At 50.7% G+C, this 12,874-nt stretch overlaps 2 protein-coding genes across 3 annotated transcripts; one reads left to right on the top strand and one right to left on the bottom strand.

Moving 5' to 3' along the window:
* Positions 1-6,049: 6,049 nt before the first annotated feature.
* Positions 6,050-7,490, bottom strand: LOC120668760 (arogenate dehydrogenase 2, chloroplastic-like). The gene has a single exon (XM_039948551.1). It carries the CDS (start codon positions 7,456-7,458, stop codon positions 6,310-6,312), a length of 1,149 nt encoding a protein of 382 aa, XP_039804485.1. The 5' UTR covers positions 7,459-7,490; the 3' UTR covers positions 6,050-6,309.
* A 136-nt stretch (positions 7,491-7,626) lies between these two features.
* Positions 7,627-12,039, top strand: LOC120668759 (uncharacterized zinc finger CCHC domain-containing protein At4g19190-like). Of its 2 annotated transcripts, none has more exons than XM_039948549.1 (6): positions 7,627-8,040; positions 8,912-9,063; positions 9,329-9,448; positions 9,707-9,908; positions 10,315-10,429; positions 10,675-12,039. In XM_039948549.1, the coding sequence occupies exons 1-6, from the start codon at positions 7,762-7,764 to the stop codon at positions 11,529-11,531; spliced, it is 1,725 nt and encodes a 574-aa protein (XP_039804483.1). In that variant the 5' UTR covers positions 7,627-7,761; the 3' UTR covers positions 11,532-12,039. The 2 variants fall into 2 exon arrangements, with proteins under 2 accessions (XP_039804483.1, XP_039804484.1); XM_039948550.1 differs by having other exon boundaries at positions 8,912-9,064; positions 9,342-9,448; positions 10,675-11,744.
* The last annotated feature ends 835 nt before the right edge of the window (positions 12,040-12,874 follow it).

Here is a 12,874-nt window from a genome sequence, read left to right as displayed (position 1 = left end):
CGGGTCCCACCTGTCATATATGAGTCGTGCTCGAGCCGCCGCCTCTCTTTCCTCTGTTTCGCCCGCATTCATCTCGAGCCGCCGCCGCCTTCCCTTCTCGCCGCCGCCGTCTCTTCACACCGCCGCCGTGCGCCCACGCCGCCACCACTCGCCGCCGCTCGCCTGCACGTCAAGCCGTCGCCGCCGCGCCCTCGCGCTCGCCCAGCGCCGCCCGTGCGCGCCTGCGCCGCCGCCTGCGCTCGCCGCCGCCGCCGCTTGCTTTTCGCCCTCACCGCCGCACGAGTCTCCCTCGCCGAGCGCCGCCGTACTCCACGCCATCCTCGTGCTCAGAGCCGCAGCCCCGCGCCGCAGCCACATCCGCAGCACCTTTTCACCTAGTGCTCGCCAGGTGCTCGACGTTTTGCCTGAGCTGTTTCTTTCGCGCCGCGTTCGTGTTCCGCACACCGTCAGTCGAAGATGGGTCGCGAGAAGAGGAAGGGTAAGGAAGTTGTGGTCGAGAAGCCCGCTCGCAAGCGGACTCGTGCAGAGAAGGAGGCCGAGAAGGCCGAGATGGTGGCCAAGGCCGCCGAGGAGCAGGCATCAGGCCGCGCTCGTCCGTTCCAGATCAGGGAGGACCCCAGAGGCAGAGGCAGAGGCAGGGGCATGGGCAGAGTGAGAGGTGCCAGGGCCACCAGAGCCGCGACAGCAGCAGCAGCAGAGTCAGATCAGTCAGATACAGCTGCAGATTCAGATTCAGAGGCAGAGCAGTCCGAGCAGTCTCAGGGGCAGAGCACACAGGAGTCACCGACTCTACGACGGTCTGGCCGCACTCGGCAGACATCCCCAGCAGCAGAGACTTCACCAGCGACCGAGCGTCGCACTGGACCGAGGACGCGAGGAGGTCACCAGCCACAGGAGCCTCGCAGGTCCACAGCTGCAGCAGCAGCAGCTCGTAGAGCCGAGGCCCTAGAGGCCGAGCGCGCAGTGTTCCGTATGGACACTGTTGTGCGTCTGGAGCCAGGTGTGCTGCTCCAGAACTTGACCCGAGCCAATGCGGCCAAGGTCAAGAGGCTCAGGTGGAGTGTTGACGAGGAGGTCTGGTTCCCGGTGACCCGAGACAGCAGAGTCGACAGGAGGTTCTGGACTTTGCTACAGGCCAGTTTCTACGAGACCTACCAGAGGCGGGGCCACCGGATCTTTCAGCACAGGGTTCTTGACTGGGTCTCACTGAGGACAGCCGCAGGGGGAGCAGATGTGAGAGCACACTTTGCTCACTTCAGAGGTCTGCCTAGACTGCTAGAGATGGAGCAGAACTGTTATATCGAGGACTGGGTCAGAGTGTTCTACGCTACAGCTTGGATAGCCCCCGAGCGCAGAGCTGTACACTTCATGTTTGGAGGGCAGGACTTTGGTTTGTCGAGGGCAACCATTGCTGGCATTCTTGGAGTTGACCTGGTCGACGTCTCGCTGCACGAGAGGGTTTACGGGGACTCAGATCCGCCCCGCAGGGCGATGGTTGGCGGGATTGCTCCTTCTCACGAGGCGATCACTCAGTGCTTCCGCCAGCCATTCCCAGCCTCCTACGCCAGAGTGCCGAGCTTGCTGACCCCAGAGGCTTACGCTGTTCACATGGCACTCCGGAGGACTCTGTTACCGAGGAGTGGCTACCCAGAGGGGTTTACGGGACTGCAGCAGCTCCTGCTTCTACACATCCTCACTCACGAGCCCTTTGACATAGTTGACTTTATTCTGGCTGAGATAGAGGATGTGATCACAGACGGGATGGGTGTGGTGCGACAGTTTCCCTATGCGCACTGGATCAGTTACATTTGCTCTATGATAGTGCCAGCAGAGTCACCCATCAGTGCTCCTTACCGTCACGACGAGGCTCCCAGGTTCCCTGTCTACCGACCCACAGCTCCACAGGACAGGAGGAGGGGCAGACACGCAGATAGAGCAGCGATGGCTCGACTGTCACCGGAGGTTCAGGCACGAGTGGCAGAGGAGGATGAGGCACTCCTAGCAGCAGAGGCACAGCTTCCCGGGGGAGATGATGAGATACACTGGTCTGAGCTTGAGTCAGACTCCTCCGAGGACGTAGAGTACTTCCCTGCAGCAGCCCCAGCTAGTCACGACCACGAGGCAGGAGGGTCTAGAGAGCCAGCTCCAGAGTCACCAGCAGCTGCTACAGTCTCTGAGTCTCAGGTGACTCAGCCGTCCGAGCTCACTTCACTTCTACAGCAGCTCGTGACCCAGCAGAGAGAGGACAGACTTGCTCAGGAGGAGGCCAGGAGAGCCCATGAGGCTCAGATTGCTGCTATTCAGAGAGAGGCAGCCCGAGAGCGTGCAGCGACAGAGGAGCGTTTTGTCGGCCTCATTGACAGAGTTTCACAGAGGACAGACGCTCAGTTCCAGCAGATGCAGCAGGGCATGATGGCGATGTTCGGGATGATCTCCCAGCTTTACTCTCACACCGGACTCGCCCCACAGCAGCAGCAGCCCGGACTTCAGGGTGTAGGAGCACCTCAGCTTGCCGTCACACCAGCTCCTCCTCCTCCAGCTCCTACTGCAGCTCCAGCTACCTCAGCGACACCGGAGACCACATTCTCGATGTCAGCACTCTTTGGGTCTGCCGGTCGTCCGCTCTTTTCACCACTGCCGGCGACCACACTCTTTCAGGACTCACCACCAGCGGTTCAGTCGGTCGCCCTCCCCTCCTCACTTCAGGCAGCACCTTCAGGGGGAGGAGCAGTAGAGGAGTCCCTGCTTCCACAGTCGACGCAGCCGGCAGCCTCAGCAGTCACCTCTTCAGAGATTGATACTTCTTCTGCTGACCCGGTTACGACTTCTACGGATCCTCTACCAGGCAGTGCCAGCACGAGAGCCTCCACGACAGTTACTCCCCCAGTGAGCTCAGACCCAGACCAGCAGCTTCCGTCTGTCACCGAGGGTGAGAGTTCTCCGTCCGACGACGACGACCCGGACCGCTTCGTCGCCGTACCACGACAGCACGACCCGTAGCTCGCCTTTTGGTGCTTTGATGCCAAAGGGGGAGAGGTGTTAGGGGGAGCACCAGAGTTAGGGGGAGGGTAGAGCTAGAGAGAGCTCGTAGTTATCAGGACTTTGTTTCTTTGTATCACATTTGGTGTTAATTCATGGATATGTACATTTGTCGCTTGAGTATGCCGTTCTTTGAGACATATCTATGGATTTCGTTTGAGCCTTTGAGCTCTTTGGTCCTGCTTTCGAGTTTGCTTGTGTTTATCCTGTTTTATCTTTCTCGCTCTCTCGTTATTTATGTTTGTGTTGTCATCAATCACCAAAAAGGGGGAGATTGTAAGCATCTAGGCCCTCAAGGTATATTTCGGTGATTAATGACAACCATTATTGTGACTAATGAGTTTGTGCAGCTTAATAGATCATTATCGCTCATTTGGTCATATGTCAAAAGAGGCCCCTCAATTTCGGTTATCCTAAAAGGCGATCTCGGTTTTCAACTTATATATGTCAAGGCTAAGGATCTTTCTAGTCCTAAGTGTCACAAGGTTGAGAAGGACACTTAGGTTAGTATAGGTTTTATAGTTTTGTAGTGATCGCACTATTAAGAGGGGTTAAGGCTTAGTAACTTGAGCATGGACATGGTCATTTGAAAATGGATGCACACTATGGTCACTCAGGTTTCTAGAAGTTCAAATAAGTGGTTCTCAAACTATATCTCAAGAATATTTGGATTTCATTCAAGACTCAAATCAGAAAAGACAAAATCAGAAAAAGTCTATACACCGGTTTAACCGACGCTCTCAATTTTCTATACGTCGGTTAAACGAAGTCAGCAGAGTCTGGACAAATTCAATACACCGGTTAAACCGACGTGTTTGAATTTAACGTCGGTGCATTGGTCCAGAGTTGGTTTTTCCAGGGAAATTCAAGTTCTATTCACCGGATTAACCGACGCTGTTTGAATCAAGACGTCGGTGCAATTGACCAGTGAGATGGTTTTTCAGAGGAATTTAAAAGTTGTACTCACCGGTTAAACCGACGATAGGTTTGAGTTAACGTCGGTGCAGTTGTCCAGAGACTTGGTTTTTCAGTGGTTCAGTGGACAACTACACTCACCGGTTAAACCGATGCTACGTCGGTTAATCTGCCCCAGTTGTAACGGCTAGTTTTCAGAAGAGGCAGTTTACATTCACCGGTTAAACCGACGATGACAATGGGGGGTACGTCGGATTAACCGGCGCTACGCAGTTTTCTGGCAGCTTTTCTCCAACGGCTCTATTTGTGTGAGCTGCCTATATATACCCCTCCAATGGGTCATTTCGCCCACTCTTGACACCAGGCAACATCCAAACACTCATACCATAGTCAAGAGCCACCTTGAGCTTCATCATTCACATACTTGTGCATTCAATCAATCAAGAAGCAAGATTAAGGACTTGAGTAGAGAGAAGCTAGTGTGCATCCGTTCTTGGTGATCGGTTCTTGCTCAAGTGAAGGCCTTAGCTTGTTACTCTTGGTGATTGGCATCACCTAGGCGATCTTGGTGATCGAGGTGTTTCTCGCGGAGCTTGCCAAGGATTGTGGGAGCCCGGAGAAGAAGATTGTACGTGGCTTGATCTCCACCACGCCGGGATGGTGAACGGAGACTCTTAGTGAGCGCCCTCGTCTCGGTGACTTGGGAGGTGACAAGACTCTTTGAGAGTGTCACAACGTGGATTAGGGGTGTGTGCCAACACATCGATACCACGGGAAAAAATCCGGTTGTCTCTTGTCCATTCCTTTTATTCAAGCATTTTCCTTCATGCAATTTACTCATGTGCTTGACTTAGAGATCATAACTTAGCTCTACCTTGCTAGGCTTTACTTTGTTTTTATCTCTCTTAGCTTGTGTAGGTAGCTTAGTTATCCGGTTGGTGAATTGGTGCCCTACTAGCTTTGCATAGGTTAAGGTTGCCTTACTTTGCTTTAGAAATTGAAAAAGGCCCAATTCACCCCCCCTCTTGGTCCATCGATCCTTACACCCATGAGCGCTGAAGCTTCCCTCTCACCACGCCCATTGGGCGGCGCATGCACTTCACCGGCAGGACTCGGTCCTGCAACGGTTAATGAGGCATGCTCCCCGGTATGCATGCATGCATCTCCAGTGGGACTCCCTGGAGGATTCCCCGTGTCGGGCACCGCTGCGACGGACGACACGAGCGCCCACCACGGGTGCTCCCCTGCTGCGCCGAAGGATGAAGACCACATTGGGTGTCCCGTGCCACCTCCATCCCGTCCACCCACCCCTGTGCACCGGCCGCGTGTGGACGTGGCGAACACCTATGTCGCTTCGCCACTGGTGGCTGTAGGCGCGGTGGCTACTAGCGACCCCCTGCCCCGACGACGTCGGTGTGCCTGGCGGACTCCCATGTGGATGGGCCTGGCCGTGCGGCCCATGCACCGGGCAGCCCAGATGCTCCAGCGCCCAATTCGCCGGATGACGATTCGCAGCTACCGGCTGATTCCCGTCTGGAGGCTTTTGCCGATTTGATGACCACACCGATTCGCACACCGCTGGCGCAACCCCACCGCCAAAAACGGGACGGGCTGCCCGCTCTACCGCTGTTGTCACCCTGCCAAAACGCAACAGCAGGATTGCTAGCCAGAGCCTGGCTAATGTCCCAGTGGCCAAGCGTGGGGAGACCGTGGTCATGCGTCGACTGGGCTTCATAGATGACAATGCCCCAGCGACGGCCACCTCACTGAAGGCGTACAATGAGATCTACCGCGGCAAGTTACAGTCCAACCATATTGAGGCCATGGATGAGCTGTTCCCCTCTCGCACCAACAGCCGCCGACACGCTGTGTCGACGATGTGAGCTGCCATATCATCGGTCGTCTCGAATCAGCTATGGGTGCTAGCAGGAGCCAAGAGACTAGGTTGTTTATTTCCTGAGTAATAAAGCTTTCTAGTTCTGAACCTTTGCAGCTATCTATTTCTGTAATAGCGGCTGCTCATTTGTTGCTGCGCATGTCTTGGCATTGCGCGTTGTAAAACACATCTTTCAGCTCTCCTGCGTATTCGAGAAAAAAAAAGTCCGAAGTGAAATGATTGATTCCATGAGCGACAAAAGTTATAGAGTAGTTAGATGTGTGCTTCAGAAACCATGTCACATTGAAGTAATCTATAAGCCACTGAAAACGGCGTGAAGACAAGAATGCCGCGTTCGATCGATCAGGAGAGTTCATCGCCACACTGTCTGCCAGGATAAGATCAACATGCAAGCCGTGCACCGCAGGGGACCGCGAGAAATTGACGTGCCACTATGCCAATCCGATCGGCGCGACCAATCAATTATTCCCCTCCGATCCCGACTCGTCGCCGTCGACGGCGTCCTCGTCGTCGTGGGTGTCCAGATCGCCACCCACCACCAGCACCTCGGTGGGATCGGCGGCCGGCGATCCCTCGACGTCGAAGAGCTGCTTCCGGAGCACGTCGTGCAGGCCGTCGAAGAGCTTCTTCTTGACGGCGTCCATGGCCCACTCGAGGCGGTTGAGCAGCTCGGTGGAGTTGTTGTTGTACATGAAGAGGCCGTTGTAGAGGTCGAAGCTGTCGCTGCAGGTGTTGTCCACGAGGCGGAGCAGCGTCTCGTAGCCCCTGGTGCTGATCGGCGTCGGCCGGAGCTCCAGCAGCGCCAGCGTCCGCCCCACGGTGTGCGTCAGGAACTGCGTCCCGGCGGCGTGCGCGTCGTGCTCCGTGCAGGACATCTCCACCATGCGGCACCCCTCGCGGGCGAACACGCCGAGGAAGGCCTCGGCGCGGGCGCGGCGGGCGGGGCAGTCGCCGACGCGGACCCTGTCGAAGACGAAGGGGAGGCCGGCCCAGCCGTCGCGCGCCGACTCCGGGCCGAACATGGGGTGCGTGCAGATGATGTCGAACTCCTCCGGGAGCGCGCCGAGGAGGAGGTTCTTGGGGAACTCCTTGACGGAGAGCACGTCGGCGAAGAGGGTGTCGCGGCGGAGGCGGTGCACGGGGAGCGAGCGGACGACGGACTCGGCGGAGAGGATGGAGGTGGCCAGGAGCATGACGTCGGGGTGGCACTCGCAGAGGTCGTGCGGGTCGGGGAAGAACCGCGCGCCGAGGGCCGCGGCGGCGGCGGAGTAGTCGGAGCGGGAGTGGGCCAGGACGGTGTGGCCCTGCGCCACCAGCGTGCGCGCCAGGAACTGGCCGTAGTTGCCGAACCCAACCACGGCGATCTTGAGGCGCGGCTGCTGGTCCTCCCTTTCCTCGACCTCAACCGCGCCAGGCAACGAGCCGTTGCTATCCAACGGCTGGGCGGCGCCCGTGGCGCGGAGGCGGAGGGAAGGAGCCGCCGCGACGGGAGGAAGCCGCCGCCACCGGCATCTCGCCGCGGCGTGGAACTGATGGTTGGTGGGAGCGGGCAGTCGGCGGCAGGAGGATGGCTGGTGGTGGAGGCGGATGGTGGGAGGCGTCGCCATTTACTCCTCCTGGGTGGGCGGCGAGACTATTATTTATTTTCTCGAGAGAGAAAAGCCGACGAGACGACGACGCCTGCGCCGACCTAGGTCACCTATCGTAATGGGCTGGCCCAGTTGTGAGGTCGGCCCATCTCATGAAAACCGCTCAATTTCTAACTGGGCCACGATGGCCCGGCCCGTGTAATATTTGATCCAATTCAGAGGTGCTGAGGGGTAGGGGCTCTTCGGTAATTTGGCGAGTTGGGAGAAGAAGGGATTCGTTCGACAGGCGGCGATCGGGAGGGGCTGAGGCCGGCGAGGGCGATGGAGGAGGAGGTGACGGGGAGCGGCGCGGGGATTGGGAGGAAGATGGCAGCGGGGGAGGTGGAGCTGAAGGAGAAGTCGGGGACGGCTTGGAGCCACTCGTACCTGAACCAGAAGCCGTGGCACCCGCTCTCGTACCCGAACCAGCGCCGCAAGTGGATCGCCGAGCAGGTCCACGCCAACCGCGCGCGCCGCCAGGAGGACGTGCAGCGGGAGTTCGCGCAGGAGCAGGAGTTCTTTCGACAGACGGCGCTCTTTTCCAAGAAGGACAAGGAGAAGGTAATAATGCCTCTGGCTGCTATTCGTCCCTTGAATCGACTGCTCATAGCCATTAGCCTAAGAAATTGGTAATCCTAATTATCATGAGATAGTGTCCGTGTTGTACGTTTCAGTTATTTGAATTTTAGTTGACTGATATAGGCAAAACAGCGACATGGATTAGGTTGCACTTTTTATACTGGTAATTGTTCTATGATGCTAAAATTTATAGCATCAATGAAGCCTTATTCGATAAATAGCTCGAAATCCTGATGCACAAGTCTGTGTTTAGAACCTTGCAGAAACACCATGCTGATATTTTTTATTCCACTTTCTATGAACCAAATCTTAACTGTGACAGACTTACGAGAGAGAACCATAATGTGGATGGCTGGATGTTGTCTTATATTTGTTGGATGGTTTCTGTGCGCTCCTCACAAGAACGGACATTTCTGACCAAGCCAACTTTATAGAAACTTTATCTACCTCAGGCTGCTAATCCTCCATGTACACCATTTACCCATTCACAGCAGCACCAAGGGTATTGCATTGTATAATCTGTGTCCTACAGATTCATTAGTCTGTTAGGGTGACCTTAGGTCCATGACAAGGCACAAGGCGGCACAGCTCGTTTACTGTCCAACATAAGTTGCCAGAAAACATTGCCAAAGAATATAAACTCAGTAAGTTAAACAACAAAATGGGGAAAGCTTTCTCACTTTAACTAATAATGCTGAACCCACTAGCTGTTCTTAGTTTCAAGATGTTTAAGAATGCTTTTGTTGTTTTTAAGCTGCAATAAACAACTATCTTTATGCTTGGTTGTCAATCCTACTGTTACCAATCATGAAGAATTGTTCTCATCAGTATTCAATTTGTTTTGTAAGTTCAGATGGAGGTAATGAAAGCTGTGAGTTTTATGTACGTGCGCCCACCTGGCTACAATGCAGAGAGTGCAAAAGCTGCTGAAATTGAAGATGAGAAGAAGAAGTCAGATCCAGGTGACATGGCTCAAGGTGCAGCAGCAGCAAGTACCTCTTCAGTGTAAGTGATATGTTTTCGTTTGCTTCCACTTGTTCTTGTTGTTCTTTTCTTTTTGGGTAAGATCCTTCCAGCTTGCCTCAACTGTCCAAGCTAAAGGTTTGGGTATTTAGCATGCAGCTGTAATAAGTAGATTTTGATCTTTTTTTTCATCAATCCATTTCCCCAAACCTCACCTTGTGTGGGAGCTTTAGCACTGGGTTTACATTTTTTTTTGTCCCAGTATCTTCGTATTGCTTCTCATCAGTTCATTATATCTTTTTTATAGGCCTGATAAGGGACCTGAAAAGACTCAAACAGGTGCAGATAAGAAAAATAGACCAAAAGATGTTTTTGGTCGGCCATTGCCAACAGAACAAGAATTCGAGGTTCTCAAAAATGCTCCAAGGTACATCGGCCTCCCCTTGTTTACTGATGATTTGTTGAACTACCATGAAACATGAAATACTTCTTGCCAGTTCCGTTGAAAACTGAGAAACCCAACAAAACAGGACTTCCATTTTGTTTTTTTCTTTCTGTTATTTAAATTGTCATTCGTTCAATGTTTTCTCCATTCCACTTATCCACATAGTGCGGCAGTATGCTGTATTTACATCACTCTGCTTTTTCTTAACATTCAGAGTGCACATTTACCTCTTATTCTCAGGTTAGAAACAGGTGCTCCTGTAAGAATCAAGCCATTTGGAGTTGAAGTTCGTAATGTTAGATGTTTAAGGTGTGGAAACTATGGTCACCAAAGTGGTGACCGGGAATGTCCATTGAAGGATGTGATCATGCCTAACGAGGAGAGTCGATTGAAAAGGGATGATCCACTTACAACTATTATGGCACAGACTGATTCAAGTGAGGTTAGATTTTGCTTGTTCTCTTTGAAATATTATTTTCTGTCGCAATTTCCGTAGAAATAACTAGCCCTACCAAGACTATGTAAATCTATATATCCCAATTTATTTTATAGCCCATCTGATCTTTTTCCCTGCCCCCAATGTCTGCATATTATTTGACTTATCGATAATTGCAGTTATTTTTTAAAATAAATATTGGTATTTTTGTTTCTTCCATCATTATTCTTGAAACCATGTTGCTTCTTAGAACATGGCACATACCTTATTTTAAACATCCTAGAGATATATTTATCCATGGTCTTGTTAACAATATTTGATTCCGTATATGTCCTACTGATATAGACTATAGGCGCATATATTTACTCTACTCGTTTAAACTTCAATTTTAATGCAACGAATTCTTTGACAGCCTTTGAAATGGGAACTTAAGCAAAAGCCTGGCATGAGCCCTCCTCGTGGTGGATTCGACCCAGATGATCCTAATCAGCAGATTGTGGCAGAAGACATCTTTGATGAATATGGAGGTATAACTAGTAGCCTGAAACACGAAGAACATCCACGCTGGCAAATCCCTATGTCTTTGTTTGGATAAACACATTCCCTCTAATCCATATGGATTGGAATGGATACTGATCTATTTTCACCTCAATCTCTCCCAATACATATGGATTGGAGGGGATTAGTATATATCCAAACATGGCCTCATTGGGCTTTCATAAGTTATGTGATTTGATATTTTTGCTGCCCATCCTGGCTTCTTGTCTTTCAGGTTTTCTGGGCAACTGTGATATTCCAGCTCTCATTTCCAACTTTACTGCTAGCAAATCCAAGAAACGTTCCAAGAAGAAAAGCAAACATAAGCAGGTTGAATCTGCTATTCTTAAGGAATCCAGTAGACACAAAAGCAGTTGTCGTTTATCATCGGACTCTGAAGATGAGAAGAGAAACAATACATCAAGAAGCAAAAGAAGGAAAAAATATTGTTCTGATTCATCATGTTCTGATTCTGAGGTGGATGCTAGAAAAGGCAAGCATAGGCCAAAGCATAAGCATAAGAAAAAACACTGGTCAGAGTCTTCTTCTGATTCAGAAGTTGAGGTTCGTGAAGATACAAGGAGGCATCTGAAGAGGGAACACAGGAAGGAGAAAAGAGAGGAATCACCGTCGTCCTTCTCTAAGGATAAAGGAGACTCAGAAAGCAGAAGGCATTCAAGGCGTTCAAGGGAGAAGCGCCACTACAGTTATTCATCGAGTTCTGATGATAGTGAGAGGCATCGACACAAGGAAAAACAATATTGCAGTGACTCGAGTTCTGGTCGGAGCCATCGACACTTAAGGAGATCGAGGGAAAAGAGATATGACAGTGAGTCGAGATCTCCTGACGCCAACAGGCGGCCGAGGAGATCATTGGAGAAGCAGCGCCATACTGATTTGAGCCCGCATCATACCGACAGGCATTCACAGAGATCAAGCGGTAAGCGAGACTGTACTGAGTCAAGTCGTTATGAGAGCAGCAGACATTCAAGGAGATCCCGGGAGAAACGACGCTACTCTGATTCAAGTGCCTCTGATTACTCAGACTCTGATCGGCACAACAAACACCGCCATCATCCTAGGAAAAATTGATCCGCACGGGGTATGTAAATTGTGCCCACTCCACAGTATGTATCTTGAGTCTGGTTAATGGTGACTGCCTCAGGGCCGTCCTCTGTGATGTAACAGTAATGCAGTTGTTCTATAACCTCCGTTCTAAATTATAAGTCATTCCAAGAATCTTGGAAAGTCAAACTTTTTCAAGTTTGACCAAATTTATACAACAAGATAATAACATTTACGATACCATATAAATATCATTAGATTCTTTGTTAGTTAAATTTTCATAATATACCTATTTGATGTCATAAATCTTTGCGTTTTTCTCTATAATTTTGGTCAAACATTGAGATGGTTTGACTCTTCACGATTTTTGGAATGACTTATAATTTGGAACGGAGGGGGTATTGTTGTAGCATGTGATAGGGGTCCCAGAATGTAGGTAGTGGTTTAATTTTGTGCGTCTGGCTGCCTTTTGGTGCTGTGCAGTCGCTAATAAAGTTTTATTTTTTGGGTGAAATGTAACGCTTCTTTGCGTGAATATTTCCCAAACCCACCCCAGGTGGCATGACCAACTTTTATTTCATGAGATAGGACCCCTAAAAGATAAGCAAAATTTTATGAAGTCAGTTTTATTTTGCTTGTGCCTGGTTCCCCCCCCCCCCCCCCCCCCCCCCGCCCAAAAGAAATCATCTTGGCTAGATGACCAATCTTCATGGGTTGCCATACTGCGGAAGACATGAATGCCACGTTTGCAGTACCATTAGAAAAAATAATTTTCGTGGTCAAACTATGCTTACAACAACATGGGCTTGTTCCAAAATGCGCATGTTTAATTTCTTCAAAAAAAGCGCATATTTTAATTTTTACCCCAAAAAACCAGCAATTTGCTCCGCAATCATCTCCTACTTTTTCCAAATTTACCTGAGTGCAGTGTTTGCTAGTTGCTCTAATTTTGCTGCTGCTGTAACTACTGTACAAGTAGACTCGAATCAGGCCCTGTTTAGTTTCCATCTCGTAAACGCAAAATTTTGCGAAGGAATCTTACTAATTTGAAGTACTAAATGAAATCTATTTATAAAACTTTTTGCATGGATGGGCTGTAAATCACGAGACGAATCTAATGAACCTACTTAATCAATGATTTGCAACAGTGATGCTACAGTAACCATCCGCTAATTATTAATTAATCATGGATTAATTAGCATCATTAGATTCGTCTCGCGATTTACAACCCATCTGTATAAAAAATTTTATAAATAGACTTCATTTAGTACTTTAAATTGGTAAGATTCCGTTGTAAAAATTTTTTTGCGTTTACACCATCCGCCAACTAAACACGGCCTCAATCCCAAATGAGCCTACTAATTGCAGTG

The sequence above is a fragment of the Panicum virgatum genome, chromosome 4N (genome assembly GCF_016808335.1).
Source record: "Panicum virgatum strain AP13 chromosome 4N, P.virgatum_v5, whole genome shotgun sequence".
NCBI lineage: Eukaryota > Viridiplantae > Streptophyta > Magnoliopsida > Poales > Poaceae > Panicum > Panicum virgatum.
The sequence above is the reverse complement of the archived record's forward strand: the minus strand, read 5'-3'. Positions and strand labels throughout refer to the sequence as shown.

Coding starts and splice junctions, on each gene's coding strand:
- LOC120668760 (XM_039948551.1), bottom strand. CDS start 7,458: ATGGCGACGCCTCCCACCATCCGCCTCCACCACCAGCCATCCTCCTGC.
- LOC120668759 (XM_039948549.1), top strand. CDS start 7,762: ATGGAGGAGGAGGTGACGGGGAGCGGCGCGGGGATTGGGAGGAAGATG. Junction 9,449..9,706: donor GTTCTCAAAAATGCTCCAAG/GTACATCGGCCT, acceptor TCTTATTCTCAG/GTTAGAAACAGGTGCTCCTG. Junction 10,430..10,674: donor CATCTTTGATGAATATGGAG/GTATAACTAGTA, acceptor CTTGTCTTTCAG/GTTTTCTGGGCAACTGTGAT.